At 42.1% G+C, this 26,706-nt stretch overlaps 1 protein-coding gene across 18 annotated transcripts in view; it reads right to left on the bottom strand.

Moving 5' to 3' along the window:
* The window catches only part of MARK3 (microtubule affinity regulating kinase 3), a 103,650-nt gene extending 82,723 nt beyond the window's left edge, over positions 1 to 20,927 (bottom strand). For 14 of the 18 annotated variants that reach the window (XM_070593354.1, XM_070593356.1, XM_070593355.1 and 11 more), the window contains exons 1-2: positions 20,725 to 20,860; positions 6,136 to 6,327 (exon numbers count right to left, since the gene is read on the bottom strand). In XM_070593354.1, coding sequence (XP_070449455.1) covers positions 6,136 to 6,327; positions 20,725 to 20,775 — 243 coding nt within the window. In that variant the 5' untranslated portion in view covers positions 20,776 to 20,860. Of the gene's footprint in view, positions 1 to 6,135; positions 6,328 to 20,724 lie in introns of those variants that run through there. The other 4 variants (XM_070593367.1, XM_070593369.1, XM_070593371.1 and 1 more) reach the window with 4 other exon arrangements.
* Positions 20,928 to 26,706: the final 5,779 nt, after the last annotated feature.

The following is a 26,706-nucleotide window of genomic DNA, read 5'->3' as shown; positions in this document are numbered from 1 at the left end:
GAAACTATCCTTCAGATACAATGGAGAAATAAAGGCTGTCTCAGATAAACAAAAGCTGAGGGAGTTCATCACCACTAGGCCAGCCTTACAAGAAATGTTGAAAGGAGCCCTCCCATCTGAAACTAAAACCCAAAGGTTTACAAAACCTTGAGCAACGAGATAAATAGACAGAATCAGAAAATTGCAGCTTTGTATCAGAATAGGTTAGTAAATACTTAATTATATGATAAAAGACAAAGGGAAGGAAAGCATCAAAAATAACTATAAACACTTAAATTTAGTCACAAACTCACAAGGCAGACAACAACACTGTGTGACAACACAAACTCAGAAGGGGAAGAGGAAAAGGATGGAAACTGATAAGCTACTGGAGATAAGAGGCTATCAGAAAATTGACTATCTCATCTATGAGATAATTTATACAAACCTCATGGCAACCACTAAACAAAAAATCAAAGTACAGCCACAAATCATAAAGAGAAAACCACCAAACTGAAGTGGCAGTCAGAAATACAAGAGAAAAGAAACAACAGAAATATAAAATAACCAGAAAACAAGAGATAAAATGGCATTATTAAGCCTTTATACATCAATAATCACGCTAAATGTAAATGGATTGAATTTTCCAATCAAAAGACACAGAGTGGCTGGTTGGATTAAAAAACAAGACCCAACAATATGCTGCCTCCAGGAAACACATCTCAGCTCTAAAGACAAACATAGGCTCACAGTGAAGGGATGGAAGATGATACCCCAAACAAATGGCAAGCAAAAGACACAGTGAAGGGATGGAAGATGATACTCCAAACAAATGGCAAGCAAAAGACAGCAAATGAGACAAATCAGACTTGAAGATAAAAAAGACTATGAGAGACAAAGAGGGGCAGTATATAATGATAAAAGGACAGCCCACCAGAAGGACATAACACTTATGAATATATATGCACCTAACACAGGAGCACCCAAGTATGTAAAGCAACTACAAACAGACCTAAAGGGAAAACTGACAGCAATGCAATAATAGTAGGGGGCCACAACACCCCACTTACATCAATGGATAGATCATCTAGACAGAAAGTCAACAAGGAAACAGTGGCCTTAAATGAAATACTAGACCAAACGGACTTAATATATACATATAGAACATTTTATCCAAAAACAGGAGAATATACATTCTTCTCAAGTACACACGGAACATTTTCAAAGACAGATCTTATGTTGGGAAACAAAGCAAGCCTCAAAAAATTTAAGACGACTGAAATCATATCAAGTATCTTTTCCAACTACAGTGCTATGAAACTAGAAATCAAGTACAAGAAAATTGCTGAGAAAGTCACAATATGTGAGACTAAACAACATGCTGCTGAACAAGCACTGGATTAATGAAGAAGTCAAAGGAGAAATCAAAAAATACCTGGAGACAAATGAAAACGAAAACACAACATACCAATTCTTCTTTTTTTTTTCCTCCCCAAATCTCCTGAGCACATAGTTGTGTATTTTTTTTAGTTGTAGGGCCTTCTAGTGTGGCACATCAACATAACCAATTCTTAAGGGACACAGCAAAAGTGGTTCTAAGAGGGAAATTTATAGCAATACAGGCCTACCTCAACAAAGAAGTAAAATCTCAAATGAGTAATCCTAAGCTACACCTAACAGAACTAGAAAAAGAAAAACAAAGTCCAAAGTCAGCAGAAGGAGGAAAATAATAAAAATCAGAGCAGAAAGAAATGAAATAGAGATTAAAAAAACTATAGAAAGCATCAATGAAACTAAGAACTGCTTCTTTGAGAAGATAAACAAAATTGACAAATCCTTAGCCAGACTCACTAAAAAAAAAAAGAGAAGGCTCAAATAAATAAAATTAGAAAAGAAAGAGGAGAAACTATAATGATACCACAAAAAAACAAAAACAAAGGATTACAGGAGAATACTATGAAAAACTACAGGCCGACAAATTGGATAACCTAGAAGAAATGGATATGTTCTTAGAGTCATACAACCTCCCAAAACTGAACCAAGAAGAAATAGAGAATTTGAATAGACCAATTACAAGTAAAGAGACTGAAACAGTAATCAAAACCTCCCCAAAAAACAAAAGTCCAGGACCAGATGGCTTCTCTGGAGAATTCTACCAAACATTCAAATAAGATTTATTACTTATCCTTCCCAAGCTATTTCAAAACATTGAAGACAATGGAATGCTTCCTAACTCATTCTATGAGGTCAACAGTACCCTGATACCAAAACTAGTCAAGGATAAGACAAAGAAGGAAAATTACAGGCCAATATCACTGATGAACACAGATGCAAAAATCTTAACAAACTATTGGCAAACGAAATATAGCAATACATTAAAAGTATCATACACCACGATCAAGTGGGATTTATACTACGGACGCAAGGATAGTTCAATGTGTGTGTATCAATCAATGTGATACCCCACATTAACAAAATGAAGAATAAAAATCACACAATCATCTCAATAGATGCAGAGAAAGCATTTGACAAGACCCAGCACCCATTTATGACAAAAACTCTCAATAAAATGGGTACAGAAGGAAAGTATTTCAACATAATAAAGGCCATATATGACAAACCCACAGCCAACATCGTACTTAACACTGAAAAACTGAAAGCCCTCCCTCTGAGAACAGGAACAAGACAAGGGTGCCCACTCTCACCACTCTTATTCAACATACTACTAGAGGTTTTGGCCAGAGCAGTTAGGCAAGAAAAAGAAATAGAAGGTATCCAAATAGGAAAGAAAGTGAAAATCTTGCTGTTTGTGGACAAGATGGATCTATACGTAGAAAAGCCTAAAGAATGCACCAGAAAGCTACTAGAAATTACCAACAACTACAGCAAAGTGGCAGGGTACAAAATCAGCTTACAAAAATCAGTTGCATTTCTATCCTAATAATGAACTAGCAGAAAGAGAAGTTAAGAATACAATCCCATTTATTTACAATGGCAAGAAAAAGAGTAAAATTATCTAGGAATAAAATTAACCAAGGAGGTAAAAGATGTATACACTGAAAACTATCAGACATTACTGAAAGTAATAGAAGATATAAAGAAATGGAAAGGTACTCCATGATCATGAACTGGAAGAATAAACATAGTTGAAACGTCCATATTACCTAAAGCAATCTACAGATTGAATACAGTCCCTATCAGAATCCCAATGACATTCTTCATGGAAATAGAACAGAGAATCCTACAATTTACGGGGAATAACAAAGGACCCCAAATAGCGAAAGCAATCCTGAGAAAAAAGAACAAAGCTAGAGGCATCACAACCTCTGACTTCAAAATATACTACAAAGCTACAGTAATCAAAACAGCATGGGGGAGTCCGCCTGCTGGCGCAGCAGTTAAGTTCATACGTTCAGCTTCTCGGTGGCCCGAGGTTCGCCAGTTTGGATCCTGGGTGCGGACATGGCACTGCTTGGCAAAAGCCATGCTGTGGTAGGCATCGCACGTATAAAGCAGAGGAAGATGGGCATGGATGCTAGCTCAGGGCCAGTATTCCTCAGCAAAAAGAGGAGGATTTCCAGTAGTTAGCTCAGGGCTAATCTTCCTAAATAAAAAAAAACAAACAACAAAAAAAACCCAGCATGGTACTGGTACAAAAACAGACACACAGATCAACAGAAGAGAACTGAAAGCCCAGAAGTAAAACCACACATGTACGGACAGCTAATTTTTAACAAAGGAGCCAAGAACATACAATGGAGAAAGGAAAAGTCTCTTCGATAAATGGTGTTTGGAAAACTGGATAGCCACATGCAAAAGAATGAACGTAGACCATTACGTTACACCACACACAAAAATTAGCTCAAAATGGATTAAAGACCTGACTGTAAGACCTGAAACTATAAAACTCCTAGAAGAAAATACAGGCAGAACACTCTTTGACATTAGTCTTAGCAACATCTTTTCGAATACCATGTCTACTTAGGCAAGGGAAAGAAAAGAAAAAATAAAAAATGGGACTACATCAGACTAAAGAGCTTCTGCAAGGCAAAGGAAACCAGGAACATAACAAAAAGACAACCTACCAACTGGGAGAAAATATTTGCACACCATATATCTGACAATGGGTTAATCTCCAAAACATATAAGGAAGTCATACAACTCCACAACAAAAAGACAAACAACCGGATCAAAAAATGGGCAAAGGATATGAACAGATATTTTTCCAAAGGTACACAGAGGGCCAACAGGCACATGAAAAGATGTTCAATGTCACTAATTATTAGGGAAATACAAATCAAAACTACAATGAGATATCACCTCACAACCATCAGAATGGCTATAATTAACAGGACGAGAAATAATAAGTGTTGGAGAGGATGTTGAAAATAGGGAACCTTCATAAACTGCTGGTGGGAATGCAAACTGGTGCAGCCACTGGAGAAAACAGTATGGAGGTGTCTCAAAAAACTAAAAATAGAAATAGCATACGACCCAGCTATCCCACTACTGGGTATTTATCCAAAGAACACAAAAATCAACAATACTAAGAGATCTATGCACCCTTTTGTTCACTGAAGCATTACTCACAATAGCCAAGATGTGGAAGCAACCCAAGTGCCCATCAACTGATGAACGGATAAAGAAGATGTGGTATAGACATACAACAGAATACTACTCAGCCATAAAAAGGACAAAATCGTCCCATTTGCAACAACATGGATGGACCTTGAGGGTTTTATGTTAAGTGAAATAAGCCAGACAAAGAAAGAAAAACACCATATGACTTCACTCATATGATGGAAGATAAAACTAACACATGGACAAAGAGAACAGATTAGTGGCTGCCAGAGGGGAAGGAGGTGGAAGGTGGGCAAAAGGGGTAAAAAGGGCACATGTGTATGGTGACAGATGAAAACTACACTAGTGGCGGTGTGCAGAACGGAGTTTATAGAGAAACTGATATGATAATGTATACCTGAAATTACACGTTATAAACCAATATGACCTCAATAAAATAAATAAATAGATAAATAGATAAATAAATAAAAAGACTCCAATTAGCATAGACAAGTGCTCCCCAACCTTCTTCAGGTCCCAGCACATAGAGAAAATGAGAATATTTTTAGGGCACACTGCAGCAAACACAGGCTGCTTGCTGACAGAATAACAGGCCCAGGGTCCTGCTCCAGCAGCCCTGGGTATGGTGGGTGGCAGGCATCTGTACCACGGCACATTCGTAACACTGTCTTGGCACACATATCAGGAGGCTCCAGTACAGAGAAAGCATTTCTTTAAAAAGCTTCCTTCAAAAGTATCATTACATTCACTCAACAATATTAAGTACCTAATATGTGCCAAACATTGTGTTAAGTACTGACTTCTACCCTACAGACTAGAGGGGGAAGACAGGCAAATAAGCAATACCAATATAACGTACAACAAGCTATCTAAGGGAAGTAGCAGGATTTTTAACATGAGTCCCATGCCTGGGGAAAGAGTCTGTCAATGATTACTTCCCAGAAGTGATCCCTACACAAAAGGGTGAAGTGTATTTCAGGCAGAGGAACAACAGGTAGAAAGATCTAAATGCAAGAAACCATGTCAAAGAAGCAAAACAGGTTCTGTGCTGCACAAGCATAATGTGAAGAAGGAGTTAACTCAGTAGTTTTAATGGAAGTATTTCTGATAAATAGAGAATGTGGTTGAGCAGAAAGCCAATATCACACAAGTTAGAAAAGCATGCGCCTTCGTGCATGATAATCCATCAAATATAAGCCATGAGAAAAGTATTTGGGGAGATGAAGAACCTTCTTGAGCATAAATCTTTAAAAACAGATAACACTACTGATTTTCAAGTACCAAGAGCTTACACTTGATGTTCAAAACACTTTTTACTGTGGTGGCAGATGTTTACTGCTGAAAAAGACCACTATTTTTAAAGGAAAAAGATTATTCAAACACTCATAATATTTACAACTAATTTAAGGAAATGGGAAAGCAAAAAAACTCCTAGATAATTAATATATGTTTCCTGTTCTGAAAAAAAAAAGTTTAGCTTAGAAAGAAGCGCAAATATAGACACTCTCTTCTCTCTCACGTGGAACTAAACAGAGCAAGCATCATAACAGAAATTAAGCATAATTTGTATTTTACCTCTCTGCCTGTAAGGATGTGTCTTGCCAATTTCACTTTTGCAAAATTCCCCTTGCCGATTGTTTTCAACAGTCTGTAGTTTCCGATGTGAGGTTGTTCATCTGCACAGGAAGCTATAGAGTTTCTACACCGAGCTCCAGAGCGTCCAGTGCGAGAGGTAACTTCTTGCCGCCCATCTCCATGTGACGTGTGCTACAATACAACATACAACAAAGATAAGGAAATGAGAGAACACATAGTACTTGCCAAGTTTTAAGAGCCTCTAATTGAAGAAACAAAACATTACACCTTTAATTTTAATCCTAATGCAGCTAGTACTTTAAAGGGATTTGCCCACATGAAATAAATTTATGAGGAAAACAAGACAACACTTAGAAGAAAAATATCAATTGTTGACATTCACCCGGGTGTTCAGAAAGAAACGAGATATTTTCTATATGTGGCTGTAATATAAAATAGGAGTAACAGGACTGCCTTACAGTCATAAAGAACTTAACTTTTCCATATGCTATTAAACACACCGGCACGTAGGATTCTTACTACACCTTGTGAAGCAGGCAGAACAGCTGATATCACCATTCACCAGAGGATATTCTGTGCTTTATTCATAGCCACATCATTAGTGAGAAATCCAAAGAGGATCTGGATTCTCAATTTATTTCAACAGTACGCTGCTAACAGTAATTCAAAACAATGTGTTTAAAGAAACAGCCAGACTGTGTGGCCCTTGATAAATATTTGTTGAAAAGATGAATAAAGTACTCAACGTGCTCCATAAAGGTAAAACAAATCATATGCGGCTCTAACAGTATTAAACACAAAGGTACGGGAGTTACAAACGCCTGCTGTGTGCTATTCTGTAAGTACAAGCACCCAGTTGCCCAGTGTTCCTCTTTCCCCAGACATGCTCAAAGGACGCTATGCCCCACTGCCTGTTTCTCATGGCTGTGAACTCCTGCTCCAGGAAGGCTTCTCACTTTCAAAACAGCCTCACACAGACACTTTCAACCTCCTTCATTCTTTTCTCTTTTCTAACTTTTTGTCCAGGAAAATGTCCCTTCTTTCCCATCCTCTCTCTATATCTATCAGTCCACACAAGCCTCATTCTAGCTGATAAACATAAGAAGTATTTTGTAATGCACTCATATCAAGAAGAAGGAAAAACAAGTATTTTAAAGTGAAGCTTAATTTGTGCCATCAACTTCTGAAGTCCTGTCCTTTCCAGAATTTCCATGTTAATCTCCATCTACTTTCTCATATTCCTCTAAACAAATACTTCTCCTTCATGTACCAGATTTTGGTATTAAGTTCTCCTCTGTTCTATTCAGTTATCATGTAAAACTGCACTGAAAACAATTTGTATGATTTACTGTAAATGTATATTTTAGGTAAAACAGGACTAGTTATGAAACTAAGCCACTTGTAACACTGTTCCTATAACAAAAAGGATTCTAATTTCCAAATCAGAACTTTGGAAAAATAGCCTCTTCATAAATGAGGACTTGCTGATCAAAGAAAAGATTAAAACAACTAAGTTATGACACTAAACAAAACAGGTACACTTTGTTGTACACAAGACATGCTGTTGTAACGCAAATTTTGTAGATCAGCTGGAGTATGGTTTTATAAGAATTTTGGTAACCATATTTGTTATATATTTATTTCCAAACTAGATTTAAGTTTCATGAAAACAGGGACAGTAATTTATTATTCTTTAGATCTTAAAACAGTAGTTGGCCCATAACAGGTCCTTAATAAATATTAAAATGACTAAATAAAAAATATCAAAATACTAACCACTGTAGTGTTCAGGTGGTTAAAGTACGAGAAATTACTCTTTTCTATCTTCTGAATTTCTTCTTTCATTCATTCAAATATTTGCCAAGTGACAATATATAACAAACTTTATATAAATATGTGCCAGACACTGTTTTGGGTGTTGGAAAAACAACAGTGCATAAGACAAAGTCCCCATCTCCATGAGGTATGTGTCAAGTGGTTTTACTATTTACACAATGAAAACATAGTCATTAAAATTATACTGCTATCCAGGGGCTGGCCTGGTGGTGCAGCGGTTAAGTGCACACGTTTTGCTTCGGCGGTCTGGGGCTCGCCGGTTCCGATCCCGGGTGCAGACACAGTACCGCTTGGCACGCCACGCTGTGGTAGGCATCCCACATATAAAAAAGTAGAGGAAGATGGGCATGGATGTTAGCTCAGGGCCAGTCTTCCTCAATGAAAAGAGGAGGATTGGCAGCAGTTAGCTCAGGGCTAATCTTCCTCAAAAAAAAAAAAAAAAAAAAATACTACTATCCAAAATTTTTGTTAAGCTTTTGGAATGTAAACATACATTTTTCTAATTTACATGGTTTATAAATTCAGCTTTTCATGTATTAGGTTTTCTAGAGGGAGGGACAGTTAAAGAGACAAAGTATTAACTTTTGTGCAAATCAACTGTCTTTTACTGCATGTAAAATAGAAATGGTGAAAGAATCTTAAGATTCATATCTTACGCCAAGTTTATACCTTTGCTTACTCCCCAATCTACTTATAATAAAAGACTAACTCTTTAGTACTACATCCATTAGCATGTAACTTTCAAGAGGACAAGGGGATTTTTGTCTGTTTTGTTCATTATCAGATATTCTGAGAACTTAGAACAGTGCCTGGCACATAGTAGCTGTGCAATACATTATTGTTGAATGAATGTTAAATGAATTCAAGGCCCTCTCGGATCTAATCCTTTCCTCCTCTCCACTATTCTCTAGTGTGATCCTGTTCCCTCAGTTTGAGTGCTCTTTCTTCTCTTCAAACCTAAAACCCTACTCATTCCTTTATGTTTGGATCGTTTCTCACCATCTTTATGAAGCCCTTCCAGGACTCTCCCTGTTTTCTATCAGAATTAATTTCTTTTCCTTTGGGCTCCTGAGATACTTTGTATGTATCTATCTCTACTATGCTACTTTGTTGTAGACAATATTACTATCCCCCACATGGGCTCTTTTGCTTCTGAGTTAGTGGAGGATTCATCTGACTGCAAAGAAACACACTTCCCTCTAGCGACGTGCCTAAGTTTGGCCAATGAGATGCAAGTGAAAGTGACATGTCATTCCCATGCTAAAGTATTTAACTGCCAGTGCTGGACTCCAGCCCTGTCTTCTGCTCTCCTGAAGCCTGAGCACTCTCCAAAGATGGAGGGCCACAGGATCAAATTGGCCTGGACATGGAGCTCACTCTTCATAGAGCCAATGAGCCCTCAGGCAAAATTTGTGTGAACAAGGATTTTTTACTGTGTAAAACCACTAAGATTTTGGTCATTTGTATTACCACAACATAATGCAGCCTAACCTAATACACACTCATGCAAATAAACAATCATAACACAAAGCAGAAAGAAACCTGTATTTCACCATTAGATTATAAACTCACACAACAGACTGAAATATCTGATGTTTGTTAAATTCCAATAGGGTTAAATTCAGCATATTTAGTTTGATGTTTCCTGACATAAAGTGCTTAAGTTTAAAAGTCTAATGTGTTTAAATTAAAAAAATTCTCTCAAAACAGAAGCAAATTAAATTGACTTCAGCTTCTCCTTGGCCTTCATTTTATTTTTCCATGCATTCATCATTGGCCCTAAAGAGGAAAAAGTTTCTTATTCCTATATCATAGCACTCAATGTCAATAACATTTTTTTAAAAATATTTTCTTATTCTCCCCAAAGCGCCCCAGGTACACAGTTGTATATTTTGCTGGTAGGTCCTTCTAGTTGTGGCATGTGGGATGCCGCCTTAGCATGGCCTGATAATTGGTGCTGGATCCTCACCCAGGATCCAAACTGGTGAAACCCTGGGCCACCGAAGGAGAGTGCATGAACTTAACCACTTGGCCATGGGGCTGGCCCCTCAATACTAAACATTTTAACAAAAATTTTTAATTCTTGTACTGTTAGCCAATTATTTCATGCATGGAATTTTCTTCTCCCTAAGGAGCCAATAAACAACCTGAGGACCAAAAAAAAGTTATATAATTCTTCAGTAGCCAATTTACAACATTTTGTGGCAGCACTAAGCACTTAACAGGTACTCAAAGCTGTTGAACTTAATTCTTAAATTTTAAAGGAGTCCTGGAGTTGGCCCAGTGGCATAGTGGTTAAGTTAGTATGCTCTCCTTTGGTGGCCCAAGGTTCACAGGTTTGGATCTGGGGGACACACCTAGCACTGTTCATCAAGCCACGCTGTGGAAGAATGCCACACAAAATAGAGGGAGATTGGCATGGATGTCAGATCAGCGACAATCTTCCTCAAGCACAAAGAGGAAGACTGGCAACAGATGTTGGCTCAGGGCCAATCTTCCTCACACACACAAAACAATTTAAAGGAGTGGTGATCCTTCTCCCTCCCATGGAATTGAGCTGATACCAATTCATCCACCATGAAAACTAGAATATGTACACTGATACTGAAAATAACGCAGAATCAAGCCAAAGAAGGATTATTAACAAATTCATAAAGCATTCATTTTCAAACTAAACCCTCTCTTTAATGTAAAACGTTTAAGTTGCTACATAGTATTAGAGAATGGAGTAAATACTGTAGTTAGCTACTCAATATCCAATCCTCCTTTCTTCATTTCCAGAGAACCTACGTGTGTGTTTCGGGAGGCAACAATGTCAGCTAAATTCCTGTTTTCTCCAACTTCCCTGCAGCGAGAGGTAGCATGTGGATTAGTTCCGGCCAGTTCTCATTAGTGAAAGTCTACTGGAGGGTTCTGGGAGAACCTTGTGTTTCTCATAAAAGGAGACAGATACACTAGTACAGCCCCCTCTCCTTTCTCTTGCCTTGAATGCAACCATAGCAGCTGGAGCTGTATGAGATCTCCTATAGCCATAAGGTCTCAAATATGAGAAAAAAGACAAAAAATGTGTGTGTGTGTGTGTGTGTGTGTGTGTGTGAGGAAGACTGGCCCTGAGCTAACATTTGTTGCCAATCTTCCTCTCTTGGCTTGAGGAAGACTCGCTGAGCTAACATTTATGCCAATCTTCCTCTATTTTGTATGTAGGATGCCATCTCAGCATGGCTTGATGAGTGGTACATAGGTCTGCGCCCAGGATCCGAACTTGCAGATCCTGAGCTGCTGAAGCAGACTGAGCAAACCTAACCACTATGCGACGGGGATGGCCCAAGACAAAAAAATATTTTTAAAAACCACCAGCTCCAATATTACTCAACTGCTGAACCAAAGCTAGAAGCTGCCTAGATTTCTTTTGTGAGAAAAACAAACCTCTATTTAGTTAAGTTGTCATGTTAGGTTTTTATGATTTTCAGCCAAAGTACTACTAACTGTTAGAGGGGCCATATCAACACTAATGTAAGAAGCAATAAGGGGGGCTGGCCTGGTGGTGCAGTGGTTAAGTTCGCACGTTCCACTTCGGTGGCCGAGGGTTCACAGGTTCAGATCCTGGGTACGAACTTATGCAGTGCTTGTCAAGCCATGCTGTGGTGGGCATTCCACATATAAAGTAGAGGAAGATGGGCACAGATGTTAGCTCAGGGCCAGTCTTCCTCAGCAAAAAAAGAAAAGAAAAGAAAAGAAAAAAAACGAAAAGAAAAAAGCAGTAAGAAAAATGAATGGGGAATGCACTCCATTTTATATATTATGTATTAGTTCTTAAAAATTTTGTCCATATATAAAAGAGCCATAGAATATAAGTCATTACACAACCAGAAGATACAAATGAGAATATACTCTAGACATGCATACACCAAAAAAGAAAACTTTTTTAAAAAAGATTTCTTAGAGGCTGGCAAGCCATGCTGTGGGAGGCATCCCACATATAAAGTAGAGGAAGATGAGCACGGATGTTAGCTCAGGGCCAGTCTTCCTCAGCAAAAAGAGGAGGATTGGTGGCAGATGTTAGCTCAGGGCTAATCTTCCTCAAAAAAAAAAAAAAGAGAAGACATACGCTCCTTTAGTCTATTCTACTAGTAAAGCTAATAGATGCCTATGGGTACCAAGGCAGGCCTAGGATAGGGAGGGCGAGGCAAGGGAAGGAAGACAAGGAGATAGCATGTGAACAGAATGCTATCAAGAACACTTCAAATGCCTTCAACAACAAAAGCTGCTTGCCCCAGTTTAAATTATTCTTCTGGATAAAGAATAAGTCTAAGGGCAAAAGGCTGAGTTAGGAAGTTATTCTAATCTACTCCTCTCCAGGATTCTCATCCTAGAATCTGCTATTGTAGTCAATGAAATCATAAATGTACTAACTACATAAAGAATAGTGTTATATAAAATTCTGCAATAAAAACCTTTGGGTTCAGCTTATTCAAATTTCATATTAAATTCTACCAATACAGATTTTCAGGTAAAATGTCCGTAACACAAATCCCACAATATTTAAACTCCCCTCAAAAGCAACTAACTGCCTAACTATTAGCAAGAAACACAAACGAAACACCTTCTATCTACTTGGTTCAAGCTTCAACTTTGAACACCCACAAAACATGTAACCCACAAAACAATGCCTTATCTAGTCCCCATAACATTACTATAAGACTAACCATGGCTCAGCAGCTCAGGTGGTTAGAGCGCAGTGCTAAGGAACTCTAGCTTGAAGAAGAAGGTGGACTCCCCAAGAAAAGTTCTCTTCTTCCAGTGCCAACTTCCACCCTTTCAATTACTGTACAGGCAGGTGCACGTGGGTCAGCACAAACCCCTTATTACTACTTGCAAATCAACTCCAAGCACATTCTTTAAATTCTTGTGTAAGACAACTTTAAAGCTGGGAGATTCCCAGGGAAGAGATTTGTTTTCTCCTTCAGGTTTAATTTGAAAGTTTAAAATGGATGTAAAGGGGGCCAGCACTGTGGCCTAGTGGTTAAGTTCGGCACGCTCTGCTTGGGCTGCCTGGGTTTGGTTCCCAGGAGTGGATCTACACCACTCATCAGCGGCCACGTTGTGGCAGCAACTCACATACAAAATAGACAAAGATGGGCACAGATGTTAGCTCAGGGCAAATCTTCCTTAAGCAAAAAGAGGAAGATTGACAACAAACGTTAGCTCAGGGCGAATCTCCCTCAGCAAAAAACAAAACAAAACAAGAATGCAAAACAAGCGAATTTCTGCCTTAATCCTCCCAGTGGTGATAAGAAGGGGTCACATTCCCTGACTCTTATTCCAGCTTGGGAACAAATTCCAGGGATAAAAATTTGTCTATATCTTAGAATCTAGAACAATCTTCTTTGAAGTTAAAGATAACAAGTACTACTAATCTACATTAAGCTATGTATAAGTTTCCTAAAAGTTATTACAATGTAAATAATCATGTGCTACATAAATAATCAAAATGACCAATTTTCTACTCACGGCAAATTTCTACCTTCACCTAATTTACATACAGAAAAAACAAGAATCACCCTCAAATTGAAGTCTCTAAGATCTTTTCCCAAACACTTTGACCCAATAAAAAAATATTAATTCTTCAGAGATCAACTTTTTTTGTGGTGACAACGATTGGCCCTGAGCTAACATCTGTTGACAATCTTCCTCTATTTTATATGTGGGATGCTGCCACAGCACAACTTGATGAGCCATGTATAGGTTTGTGCCCGGAATATGAACCCACAAACCCCAGGCTGCCAAAGTGGAGCATGCAAACTCAACCACTATGCCACCAGGCCAGCCCCTCAACTTTTTTTTAAAGTCCCAAACAGCTTGATTCAATAAACAGCTGTGCTTGGAAGTTAAAATGCAGATTAAATGAAATTATACTACATATTTTAAATAAAATGTTATATAAAGTACTTACTACTGTTGATATATAGTAAATGATCAACAAATGGTAACTATTTTTATTCTTATTCTCCATAACCACACTTTCTTAGAAAGAACCAATTTTAAAAACTCATAGTGGGCCAGCCCGGTGGCACAGCGGTTAAGTGTGCATGTTCCACTTCAGCGGCCCGGGATTCACTGGTTCAGATCCTGGGTGCGGACATGGCACCGCTTGGCAAGCCATGCTGTGGTAGGCGTCCCACATATAAAGTAGAGGAAGATGGGCACGGATGTTAGCTCAGGGTCAGTCTTCCTCAGCAAAAAGAGGAGGATTGGCAGCAGATGTTAGCTTAGGGCTGATCTTCCTCAAAAAAAAAACAACTCATGAAACCTGAAAATTATTGAATCTGCTGGAAATCTCTCTTCTATAGTCACAATACAATCTAAAGAAATATAGTTTATTTGGTAAGCCTTCACTGAATACTAAGGCAGCAATTCTTTTTTTTTTTTATTGAGTTATTGATAGGTTACAATCTTGTGAAATTTCAATTGTACATTAATGTTTGTCAGTCATGTTGTAGGTGCACCACTTCACCCTTTGTGCCCACCCCCCACCCCACCTTTCCCCTGGTATCCACTCTAAGGCAGCAATTCTTAAAGTGTGGCCCCTGAACCTGCAGCATCAGTATCACCTGGGAACTTGTTAGAAATGCAAACTCTAGCGCCCCAATGATAGAATCAAGGTTTGCAGGTGGGGCCCAGCAATCAGCACTTTGATAAGCCCTCCAGGTGATTCTTGTGTTTGCTTCAGTTTGAGAGTTTACAAACGGTTTCACAGAGTTCAGCACACTTTGTTCTGCAGGCACTGCGAAGTCCTAAAGAGCAGGAGTGATATGGTTCCTAGGTATATCCTCTATGGCACCTAAGTACAGTGTCATACACAGAGTAGGCACTCAAATTTGAAGAGGTTAATAATAGTCTTACATAATCAATAGTTAGCTAAACAATACACCATCAGTTTATTTCAGAGAGATAAGAAATTCTGATGACTGTCTGCATTAACTAATAATAAGTAAGTACATGGTGCATACACACCAGGAGCTATTAAATAAATGGCAAAGCCCTGGGGCCTCTGGTACTTTGGCAAATAAGCCAGGCTTACAATGTGTCATATGGTTTGAAATTTAAGTGAAAAATACATTTCTAACTTTACGAGTATATAAACAGGATTTGTCAATGGCTCTACACAAGTCAACCGTAGAAAATAAACTAGAATGCAAACTTTTTTGTTGCCATTAAAAAGCATCTTATTTCACATATTAGCCAACTGTAATATATGGACCCTTCAACAGAGTGCTAAAAAAGTAGACAACAGAGGAAATTTGAACACTGACTGGATATTTAAGAACTTATGATAAAGGGATTATGATTACATTTTTTTTTAAAAGCAGCTTTATCTCAGGGCCAGCCCAGTGGCACAGTGGTTAAGTTCGCATGCTCTGCTTCAGCAGCCCGGGGTTCCCAGGTTCAGATCCTGGGTGCAGACGTAGCACTGCTCGTCAAGCCAGGATGTGGCGGTGTCCCACATAAAACAGAGGAAGAGTGGCACAGATGTTAGCTCAGCAACACTCTTTCTCAAGCAAAAGGAGGAAGACTGGCAACAGAGGATAGCTCAGGGCCAATCTTCCTCACAGAAACCAAAAAAATTAAAAGAAGCTTTATCTCTTCCAAGAGCTTTAGAGATGAAATGATACGACATACTGAATTTGCTTCTTGGGGAGACAACAAATGAAACAGGACTGGCCATTTAGCTGTGGAGTACCTGGTGGCTATCTATATACCCGGGTTTCTCAACCCTGGCACTACTGACATTTTGGACCAGAAAGTTCTTTGTTGGGAGAAGGGGGGGTGCTGTCTTGTGTACTGTAAAACGTTCAGCAGCATTCCCAGTCAGTAGCAATCCTCTTCAGCTGTGACAACCAAAAATGTCTCTGGACGTTGTAAAATGTCCCCCTGGGGGCAAAATTGTCCCTGGTGGAGAACCATTGATAAATACTTATTGAATTCTAATTATTTGTTTGAAATTTTCTATAAAATAAGATTTTAAAAAATATTTTGTTAAATATACTCTGTATATTGGTACAACCTTATCTCCCTAGTTGAATAATTAGTACATAAGCTTTTGAGAAACAGGCTGGTACAAAAAAGCAGAGGGGACTGAGCTGGAGATCTGGGGCCTAGCAGAGGCTGTGCTACTAAATAGTGAGTGGTGAAAAGCATCTCCTGTCACCTCTCTTATCCTTATTAGGTCAGACTGTCTGACTAGTCCTTTTGAGTTATAAAATGACTTGATAACAGTATATCAGACTCATCAGCAAAAGGGGGAAATTCATATTTGGAAATCAAACACATGAAAATAGAGTAGTGTACTAGGATGAAGATAATATTCTTGTTGCAAATTATCTGCCTTTTATTATTCTTGATCTACAAGCAACATTCTTATCACAGGTATATATAATTTAAACATAAAATAAATAATTTAAATAAGACTCCTAGGGTAAGCAAAACAGAAAGTCTTTTTACAAAATAGAAAGACAAAGATGTTCTAGTCATAATAGCCAAAATGTCCATCAACTGGAGAATGGACTAAAAAAACTGTGGTAAAACTACTAGAAATAATCAACAACTACAGCAAAGTTGCAGAGTACAGAATCAATTTACAAGTCAGCTGAATTTCTATACTCTAATAACGAGCTAATAGAGAATTCAAGAATACAATGCCATTTACAATGGCAACAGAAGGAATAAAATATCTAGGAATAAATTTCATCAAGGAGGTGAAAGACCTATACAATGAAAACTATAAAAAGTTATTGAAAGAAACCGATGATGACATAAAGAAATGGAAAGATATTCCATGCACATGGATTGGAAGAATAAAATAGCTAAAATGTCCATACTACCTAAAGCAATCTACAGATTCAATGCCATCCCAATCAGAATCCCAATGACATTCTTCACGGAAACAGAACAAAGAATCCTAAAATTCATATGGGGTAACCAAAGACCCAGAATAGCTAAAGCAATCCTCAGAAAAATGAGCAAAACTGGAGGCATCACAATCTCTGACTTCAAAATATAGTACAAGCCTAGTGATCAAAACAGCATGGTACTGGTACAAAAACAGGCGCACAGATCAATGGAACAGAATTGAAAGCCCAGAAATAAAACCACACATGCACGGACAGCTATTTTTCGACAAAGGAGCCAAGAACATACAATGGAGAAAGGAAAGCTCTTCAATAAATGGTGTTTGGAAAACTGGACAGCCACATGCAAAAGAACAAAAAGAGACCATTATCTTCCACCATAAGCAAAAATTAACTCAAAATGGATCAAAGACTTGAAGGTAAGACTTGAAACCATGGAACTCCCAAAAGAAAATATAGGCAGTATACTCTTTGACATTGGTGTTAGAAGATCTTTTTGAATACCATGTCTACTCCGGCAAGGGAAATAAAAGAAAAAATAAACAAGTGGGACTTCATCAGAGTAAAGAGCTTCTGCAAGGCAAAGGAAACCAGGACAAAACGAAAAAGACAACCCACCAACTAGAAGAAAATATTTGCAAATCGTATATCTTACAAGGGGTTAATCTCCAAAACACATAAAGAACTCATACAACTCAACAACAACAAAAAATAAGCAACCTGATCAAAACAACGGGCAGAGGATGTGAACATTTTTCTAAAGAAGATATGCAGATGGCCAATAGGCACACGTAAGATGTTCGACATCACTAATCTCAGGGAAATAAAAATCAAAAGTACAATGAAATATCACTTCACACTCGTCAGAATGGCTATACTTAACAGGATGAGAAATAACAAGTGTTGGAGAGGGTGTGGAGAAAAGGGAACCCTCATACACTGCTGGTGCGAATGCAAACTGGTGCAGCCACTATGGAAAACAGTATAGAGATGTCTCAAAAAATTAAAAATTGAAATATCATATGACCCAGCCATCCCACCACTGGGTATTTATCCAAAAAACTTGAAATCAACAATTCAAAGAGACTAATGCACCCCTATGTCCACTGCAGCATTATTCACAATAGCCAAGAAGTGGAAGCAACCCAAGTGCCCAGTGACTGATGACTGGATAAAGAAGATGTGAGAGAGATATATATATGTACGTGCATACACACATACACCATGGACCACTACTCAGCTATAAAAAAGGACAAAATCATTCCATTCGCAACAACATGGGTGGACCTTGAGGGTATTATGTTAAGCGAAATAAGCCAGACAGAGAAAGACAAACACCATATGATTTCACTCATATGTGGAAGATAAACTAGTAAATGGACAAAGAGAAGGGATTGGTGGTTACCAAAGGGGAAGGGGTTGGGGGGAGTGGCCATAAGGGGTAAAGGGGTACATTTATATGGTGAGTGACAAATAACAATGTACAACTGAAATTTCACAATGTTATAAACTATTATGACCTCAATAAAATTTTTTTAAAAAATCTCTGGTATACCTAATGAACTACTTACTACTCAGCAATAAAAAGGAATGAACTACTGATATGCACACAACCACGAATAAATCCCAAAAGTATGACGCTAAATGAAAGGTGCCAGACACAAGATTATACACTCTCCATTTATACAACATTCTAGAAAAGGTAAAACCATAGGGACAGATAACAAATCAGTGGTTGCCAGGGGCTGGGGGAAGGGAGAGAAGACTAACTGGGAAAGGGGCCACAAGGGACCTTTTTGGGCAATGGAAATGTCTACACCTTGACTGTGATGGTATCAAAACGCATCAAACTGTACACTTCAACAGTCAATGTTCTCTCTCAATAAACCTGACTTTAACAAAAGAGTTGCTCAAGAGACTCAGAGCTCTCAATCATTCTTGTACCCTCACCATTCAATCAGCAGGAAGTCTAATACCTAGTTTAGTAATGATAGGTAAATAACATGGTATATGCCAGACGTATAACACTGATACAAGAGCATCACACTGCAAAAGACATGCAACTACTTCCAGAACATGCCAATACCAGAGTTAAAAATGGAACAGAGCATGGTGAGTTAATGCAATTAAGTGCTGGAAACCTCTGATTTTAACGCTGTCAAACATGCTATTTTAAATACATTTCATGAAAATAAAGGCACACTCTATACCCTACGTTGTTTTTAAAGACTAAAGCTAGTAATTTCTAATGAAACAAAAAAATTACAACATAATTCAACAAATTCTCCACAGAACACGGTAAAGACCCATTGGTGTAAATCCTTCATTATTACAAATCTGTTTTGATTGTTTTTGGCTTGAGTTTATTGAGGAAGTATAGAGCTCCTGCTCTGGTTCAATGTAAGATTTTGCTTCTCTGAATGAAAGTCAATGATCAAAGCTAATCAATTCACTTTTTTACTTGCTCCACTCTACAGGGCAGTCAAAGAACAGGAAAATGATGAGGTCAGAAATAGGTTCTTCAAAAGGTCTACAAGAAAGTGAGTTCACTGACTCACCTAGTCTACAATTTCTATTACTCACTCTTTGTGTAATTTTCTAATCCATCTCAGGTAAAGGAACGTACAGCCGCGTACTACTTACTGACCAGGTTAAAGACCATTAAATACTATACATTAAGTTACTAGAGGCATGCTTTAGACCAAGGTTTACATAAACAGATTACATCACCTAATAGGTATCCAGCAAAGAAGTGGCATTTTGAAGATTAAAATGAAGGTATTTGATACCACTAGGCCACACTGTCTCAGGACGTTATTGAAAGCAGGAAAACAGGCAGAGTGAGGAGGCTCTTCCTAGGTGACAGCATTTTCTTGCCAGGAACTACCTCACAACACTTACAAGGAAAGGCCAGCGAAGCTTGTTTACGAGTTACTTCCTAGATGTTTCACCGAAGATAACTCAGCTAGATCGGAGGTTCTGAACCCAGCGCCAGAGAAGGGTTCAGAAGGCACTCGGACAGTCAACACTTCTCCAACGGAATGCCTACAAGTTGTCATTCCCTAAAAATGCTCCTCCTGGCCTTTCTGAAAGGGTTACAGGAACAAAATCAAAGGCTCCTCATACAGAATCCCAGGGCGTGAGCGCCGCAGGGGCCTGAGAGCCCCCCTCAGCCACTCTCCCCCGCGGAGCCGAGAGCGGCGTCCCTCAGCCAGGCCGCGAGCGGCAGGGCAGCCTTAGCTCGCCTCTTCCTCCCAAAAGGCTTACCAACCCCTTCCAGACAGATTCGTGCGGAAACGGAGCCGCCCTCCCCGCAGTCCGCGCGCGCTCTGAGCACCCCTCTCCCGAACGGCTCTGCAGCGCCGTCCACGGGGCCGCCGGGACTCCTCGGCGGGCACCTGGTCTTAGCGACGGTCGTCTCAAACAAGGAGGCACAGCGGACGGTCCGCGTGACCCCATGAGTTACCTTCAACAGGCACCGCGGACACGTTTCTAACCCGACCGGCTCTCCAGAGCTGTCTGCCCAACTCGGAGCGAGAGTCTGGGTGCAAGAAGCACTAAACACCGCGGAGCTCCGGCCACCCGCACGACGCGGCACCCCAGCCTCCCCAGACGCCGACGGAACCGCCGCGGCCCGGCTCGAGTCACAAACAGGACGCCGCGCGGCCCCGCACGCGCGGCCGGACGGCTGCCCTCCCCAGGAAACGCTCCGCCCGCTGCCTCCGGCCTGCCCTCCGCTCCCAGAGCGCCCGGCGCCGCGGCCGACGGCGAGGCTGCTGTCGCGCTCCGCCCGGGGCGGCCCGCGAACGCCCAGGCCACTTACGTTCTCAGTGTCTCGTTCATTCACCGTCGGCAGCGGGGTCCTAGTAGACATCTTACTCCACTTCACTGAAGCACAATGCGAGGGGGAAACAGCGGCGGCCCGCGGCCGGCACGGCGGCGTCGAGCGCCGCGGTCCTGCAGCGGCGCCGCGCGAGGGCGGCTCCCCTCCCCCACGACCGTCTAGATCCCGGGCCGGGCCCGGGCCGTCCCCCGGCGGGTCCCGGGGCTCATGCTCCCCCGGCCCCGGCGGCTGCGCCGAGGAGCCCCGCGGGCGGCGGTGGCGGGGCCCGGCCGGCGGCGGGCGGTGGCGGCAGGCTGCGGGTCGGCCCGCCGGCGTCCCCGCGCCTCAGGGCGCCCCCCGGGCCCGGACCGCCTGGCCTCTTTCTCCGCTCTCGCCCGTCGCGCCGCGGATTTCAGCGCCGGGGCCTCCACACAGCGCCGCCGGCGGCCCCTGAAGAGGAGGAGGATGTGGAGGAGGTAGAGCGCGAGACAGGCCGCCGCGGGCTGCGGGCGCCGACCATGGAGGGGGCTGCAGAGGCGGCACCTGCGCCCGGCTGCTCTTCTCCCGCCGGCTCGCTTTCGGCCTCAGCCTCCGCCCGGTGGCCCCCGCCGCAGCCGCTCCCGGCACCTCAGAGCCTCACGGACCCAAGATGGCCGCCCCTCGGCTTCCTCTGCTGCCTCCGGATGCCGGAAGTGACGACACCGCCGCCTCCCGGAGTTCGGCCAGTCAGCGCGGCCGGAGGAAGCCGTCTCGGCTGCTGTTGCTAGGGGCGACTTGGTCCTGTCCCGGGCCAAGGGGGCGGCACCCAGGGCGGGGAAGGGATGGCTGGTCCCCGCGGGAGGCGGGGGCGGCGGGTTCCCAGCGTCCCAGGCACGCCTACACCTCCGAAAAAGCCGGCAAACTGCCCTGGGCGGTGGCCTGAGCCCCACTACTGTGTTGGCACTTACAGAGTTGATGGAGCACCTGCTGTGTGCAAAACCTGAGGTCGCGTCCCGGGGACCGCGCCGCGCCGAATCCAGCCACGGCAGCAATTATAGGGCCGGGGCTGCGGGCGGGAGCTGGGTTCCTGCATCACTGACAGTGACCCGGGAGTTGAGGACTCAGTCACCCTTCCTGCCTCTGGCTCTGAGCAGCGGGGACTGGGCTTGGCATCCCGAGGGCAGCAGGCGTGTCCTGCCTTAGAGGACCTCGTCGTTAGGAGGGAGATGGACGGGCACCCAGCTAAATGCCATCCGGAAGGAAGAGTGCTATAAGGGGGCTTGGAGGAGCGAGGCAAAGCCCTAGAAACCCCCAAGGACCAGTTCCTAAATGCCTGTAGGGGATTTATAACAAGGCTCTTCTTATACACCAGCATGTAACTGCAGGAGGGTTGGAAGCATCCCTGCGTCCCAGGCTGGGCCCGAGCTCAGTGGATGCTGGCAGCCTGGGACATTGGAAATGCTACCTTCCCTGGAAGCCTTTGTCCACTCTCCTTTGCATGTGTCTGGTGGTCCTGGCCAACAGTGGGTGGAATCCACTGAGGCAGGATTCTGAAAAAGGAGAGCAGTGTGTCCTGGAGTAACATGAACTATTGAGAGGCTACTTTGTGAGTACATTACATTTGTCACCTCATGTAAGCCTCAGGGTAACACTATAAGATGGGCAAACACACCTGGTGATCTGAAGTCTAGACAAGTGACAGTGAATTGACCAAAGTACACAAGGTGGTTAGCCCCAGAACTGGGATTTGAACCATATCCTAAAACTTCCGTAACAAATAAGGCCTTGCAGTGGGTATGTCTTGCTTTTCTTTTTCTATTTTTGTTTTTTTCTCTTTTGGTCCCCCAACATGTGAACCATCTTGCTACGTCTGGGACATTTCCTGGTCTGTGAGACATATATGTCTTTAAATACCAAAATCATTCCCAGAGAGGACAGATGCTCCCAATATAAAAACATCAGAGGACAGAGATATTTCCATCTCACCCTCTCAGGCAAGTGTTCACTGGGCCTAGGGCAGCCCTGTTTAATATGTTACTCTCTTTCTCCCTCTTTAGCTGTGCAGTGATGGTTGAATTCTTATTAATTAAATGTATGTTTCGTAGAGTCCAACTGAAATGTGGGTGAACACAACATTGTGGGTGTCCCAGCAGGAGCATTTAGCCCAACATGGGGGGTTGGGTCAGGGCTTCCTGGAAGAGAGGTGTTTATGCTGAGTCTAAAAGCATGAGTAGAGTTAGCCAGGTAAAGATAGGTGGAAAGGCATTCCAAGCAGAAGGACGGCCTGTACAGGGGCACAGAGATGGGGAACAACATGGTGGGTTGGGGTAAATGTCAAGAGAGCAAGAGGTGAGCCTGGAGGGGTAGGCAGGAGCTAGGCCAGGTTTGGACACAGCATGGCACACAATTCTGCATCCTGATGACAGGAATGTCAACTAGGTCACCTGGGAAAACACCCAGAGGATGCACAAAAGGGTTTTAGCCTTGGGCGGGGGCTGAGAGAAAGTGTTTGGACTGTTCAGAACATTCCACATTGGCCAGAGAAGTAGCTGGGGGATGAGGTTTCTGCCTAAATGCTTTTCTCACCGAAGCCACACGTTAAATAATGAGTCAGGGAATGCCAAAAGGTAGGAAATGAAGCTGACACTACTTAATTCAAAATGCTTCTGGTTTTCCTAAAGGCTAGAATTAAAGAAATACTTTGAACTTTTCATTGCACTTATGTAAAATGACATCATGGTACTATAAAGTGCTGGAAATGGGGGGGCAGGGTGTGCATGTTACATGCAAAAAAAGAAGGAGGAGAAGGAAAAAGAAAAAAACCAAAGTGTTTTTCTGTCTGAAGGACCCTCTGTGGCCCTGAGTTATGTACATCTATAGGTCTATGGTCTAGAAGGAACAGAAGGGCAAGACGTGGAAGTCGTTCCTGAAATGCCTTCTGTCCTTTTTCATATTCCTTGTTTCCTGTTTTCATATTAAAATAGGTTCTATCTCAGTCTCCTTAAACTGAAAAGATGTAACTATATATGCCAATCTGTGTATGTGCATAGACAGTGCTTACCTTCACATCAAGAAGAAAGGTCATCATGAGATGTCAGAAGCTGGAGATAATCTAGTCCTGCCCTTGCTGCTGCAGGACAGAAGGGGAACTGAACCTCAAAGAGGTGAAGTAACTTGTCTGTAGTTGCACAGCTAGTGAGCAGCACACCAGAATGGGGCCCAGATCTCCCAAGCCCCAGATCCATGTCCTTGCTCCACAGCTAGTGTAGGCACATGGTGGGGAGATCTGTTCAGTACCCCAGCCACTCCAGCATCAGAAGGAAAGAATCTTTGAGTATCTGCACTATCCCTGAGACTGCTCTCCTCCAGAATTCTTCTTATGCAAGAAAAATAAGCACCCATTTGTTTAAGCTATGCCAGTTAGGTTGTATGTTACTTGCAGCCCAATACATTCCTAACCAATACAAACCAATACCACCATGTCGAGTGGTTAGATCTCCTGACCCCGGGCCTGTGCTCTCTGTACCAGAGGGTGTGGGAACTGCTGGGACCCAGGAGCCATTCCTCAGTGTGTGTGTTGTTGTTGTTGTTAATTGATTGGGAGCAGACAGAGGACTGAGCACTGAGAATAAACAAAGCCACAGAGAGCAGAAGGGATGGAATGTGATAATTGCAGGACCCCTGGGGTCATCATGCCTGGAGGCAGGGGAAAAGTTGGGGCTGAGCCAGGTGTGTCCCCAAGTAGGCCACTGATGCTTGGAGGATCTGGGAAATATGAACTCCATTTCAGACTCCACCCTCCAGGCAGATCCCCAACATATCAGGCGTCAGAGCAGGCTGGCTGCTATTTGTTTAATTCACTACTCTGGTCCCCTTCACCCCAGTGGGGCCACTCTTGCTCTCTGTGAGAGCCAGCAAGCAGCTTAGGAATTCTCATGTCCAAGACTTTGCTCCTGCCTTTCTCCTGCCTGGAACAGCTTTCCTGTTTATCTGAATTCTCCCTGTCATTATACAGCAATGTCATCTCACTTCTTCCATGGAGCCTTTCCAGACTAGTCCCCAGTGAGCTCTCCCTTACTCCCAGCATCCTTGATTTTTACTGCCTGAGGCCATAGTGCATTTATTGAGTTCCAGCTGTGTACCTGGCTCTGCACCAGCCACCTATGCTAAGACCACTAACTCTCCAACAGCCCTGTGAGGGAGAGGCCAATGGTTTTTATCAAGGATTCATAGTTACCCCTTTATCAGTTCCCATGATGCTCTGCAATATTGGGATGGCCTTGAGGAAGATGGGATAGAAAGGGCCATTTGCCTCTACACTTAATGGCCCCAGGCTATCGAAATGTTCTATTCTCTGATCTGCTGGAGTTTACAGATAAAGATCTAGATCTCCATGCACATGTGTATGACCTTCTGTTGAGTATCATTGCTAGATCCTGAGAGTGCAGCTCTCTGTAGCAGGCCCTCTCCTCTGCCCACTCTGCTCTGAGCTGGGAAAGCTCACTGTTTAGAACCATATCCAGAGGTCTGTAGAGACAACAGAGGTGGTAGAGAAGCAAGGGCTCTGGAGTTTGAACCCTGGATTCGAACCCTGGCTATGATCCTGAATGCTGGGTAATCTTGGGCAAATCACTTCCTGTCTCGGAGGCTCAGTTTCTTAATCAGTCAAATGGGAATAATAGTCCCTTCCACTCACGGTCGCTGTAGGGATCCACAAAGATAATGCCCGTAAAGCAGCCAGCACATATGTGCAGAGCTCACCATTCCCCAGTGGAGAGAACCTGCCTTCCTGGGCAGCTGCATTTTTCAGTTCTCCCCTGGGATGAGCACTGGACTTGGAGTCTGGAGACACAGGTCAAGGCTATTTGGCCACACATGGCTAGAAGGTGGAGAATCACTCCTCCTCTCAGGTTTCCTCATCCAATTTCACCTTCCTCACTGGGTATTGAGCTCATTATGGGAGGTAATGGATGCAAAAGTGCTTGGTAAGGAGTCCTGCAATACAAGATAAGGTGTTAGTGTTCATATTACTGCATCTGTTTTGCAGACAGGGACATGGAGACTCAGGAAGGGCAAGAGACTTGCTCAAGCTCCCCTAGGCAGGAGGCAGTGCCCTCAGATTCCAGTCCGGTGGCTCTCACACCATGCTCGCTGCAAAGACAGGTGGAAAACAAAAGAACTGGGGAGAGAAGGGATGAGTGGGTGAATAAAACCCGCTACCTCTCCTGGAGCCTCCTATCTGCCCATTCCTTCAGGGCTGATGTATTAAAGTAAGAACTTCTCCCAAATACAAATAGTAACTTCTTCAGAAACAATAAAGTCTAAGCTCTTTTCGAGGAAAGAATATTTCCTCCACTACCTGTGTTCCTGCCCCAGCCTTGGAGCCACTGGACCCCCAGAAAATGTCACGTCAGCCTTTAATGGCAACCACCCTCTCCTTCCTTTCTTTCTCTTTCCTTTGTTCCTTCCTTCCACAAGGTTGACTGAGCACCTACTTTATGAAAAGCAGTGTTTTAAGCACTGGGGATATAGCTGTGAACCAAAAAAGTTCTTCCTCAAGTGTCACAGGATACATGTAAAAGAATTCATGAATAATATAATTTCAAGACATGATAACTGTAACAAAATCAGAGTAAAATGATAGAGAGTTAGCTCTTTCATCTTAGTTCAAATTTTATTCATTTTTTTTTCTTTTGGCAATAGATGCACATGGTGCAAAATTTAAAAGGTGCAAAGGGATATACAGTGAATGGAAAGTTCCCCTCTACCCTATAACAGTTTCTGTTTTCCAAAAACACCATCAAGAGAATGAAAACGCAAACTTCAAACTGAGAGAAGAAATAACTGATAAAGGATTCATATCCATACTACATTAAGAATGTCTACAACTTACTAAGATAAATAACCTAATAGAAATATGGGCAAGACATAGGAACAGGCCCTTCACAGTGGCAGATAAATACAAGAACAAAGGCTTAAACTCATTTGTTAATGCAAATGCAA

The sequence above is a fragment of the Equus przewalskii genome, chromosome 25, assembly GCF_037783145.1.
Source record: "Equus przewalskii isolate Varuska chromosome 25, EquPr2, whole genome shotgun sequence".
NCBI lineage: Eukaryota > Metazoa > Chordata > Mammalia > Perissodactyla > Equidae > Equus > Equus przewalskii.
This window is presented reverse-complemented; position numbering and strand designations above follow the sequence as displayed.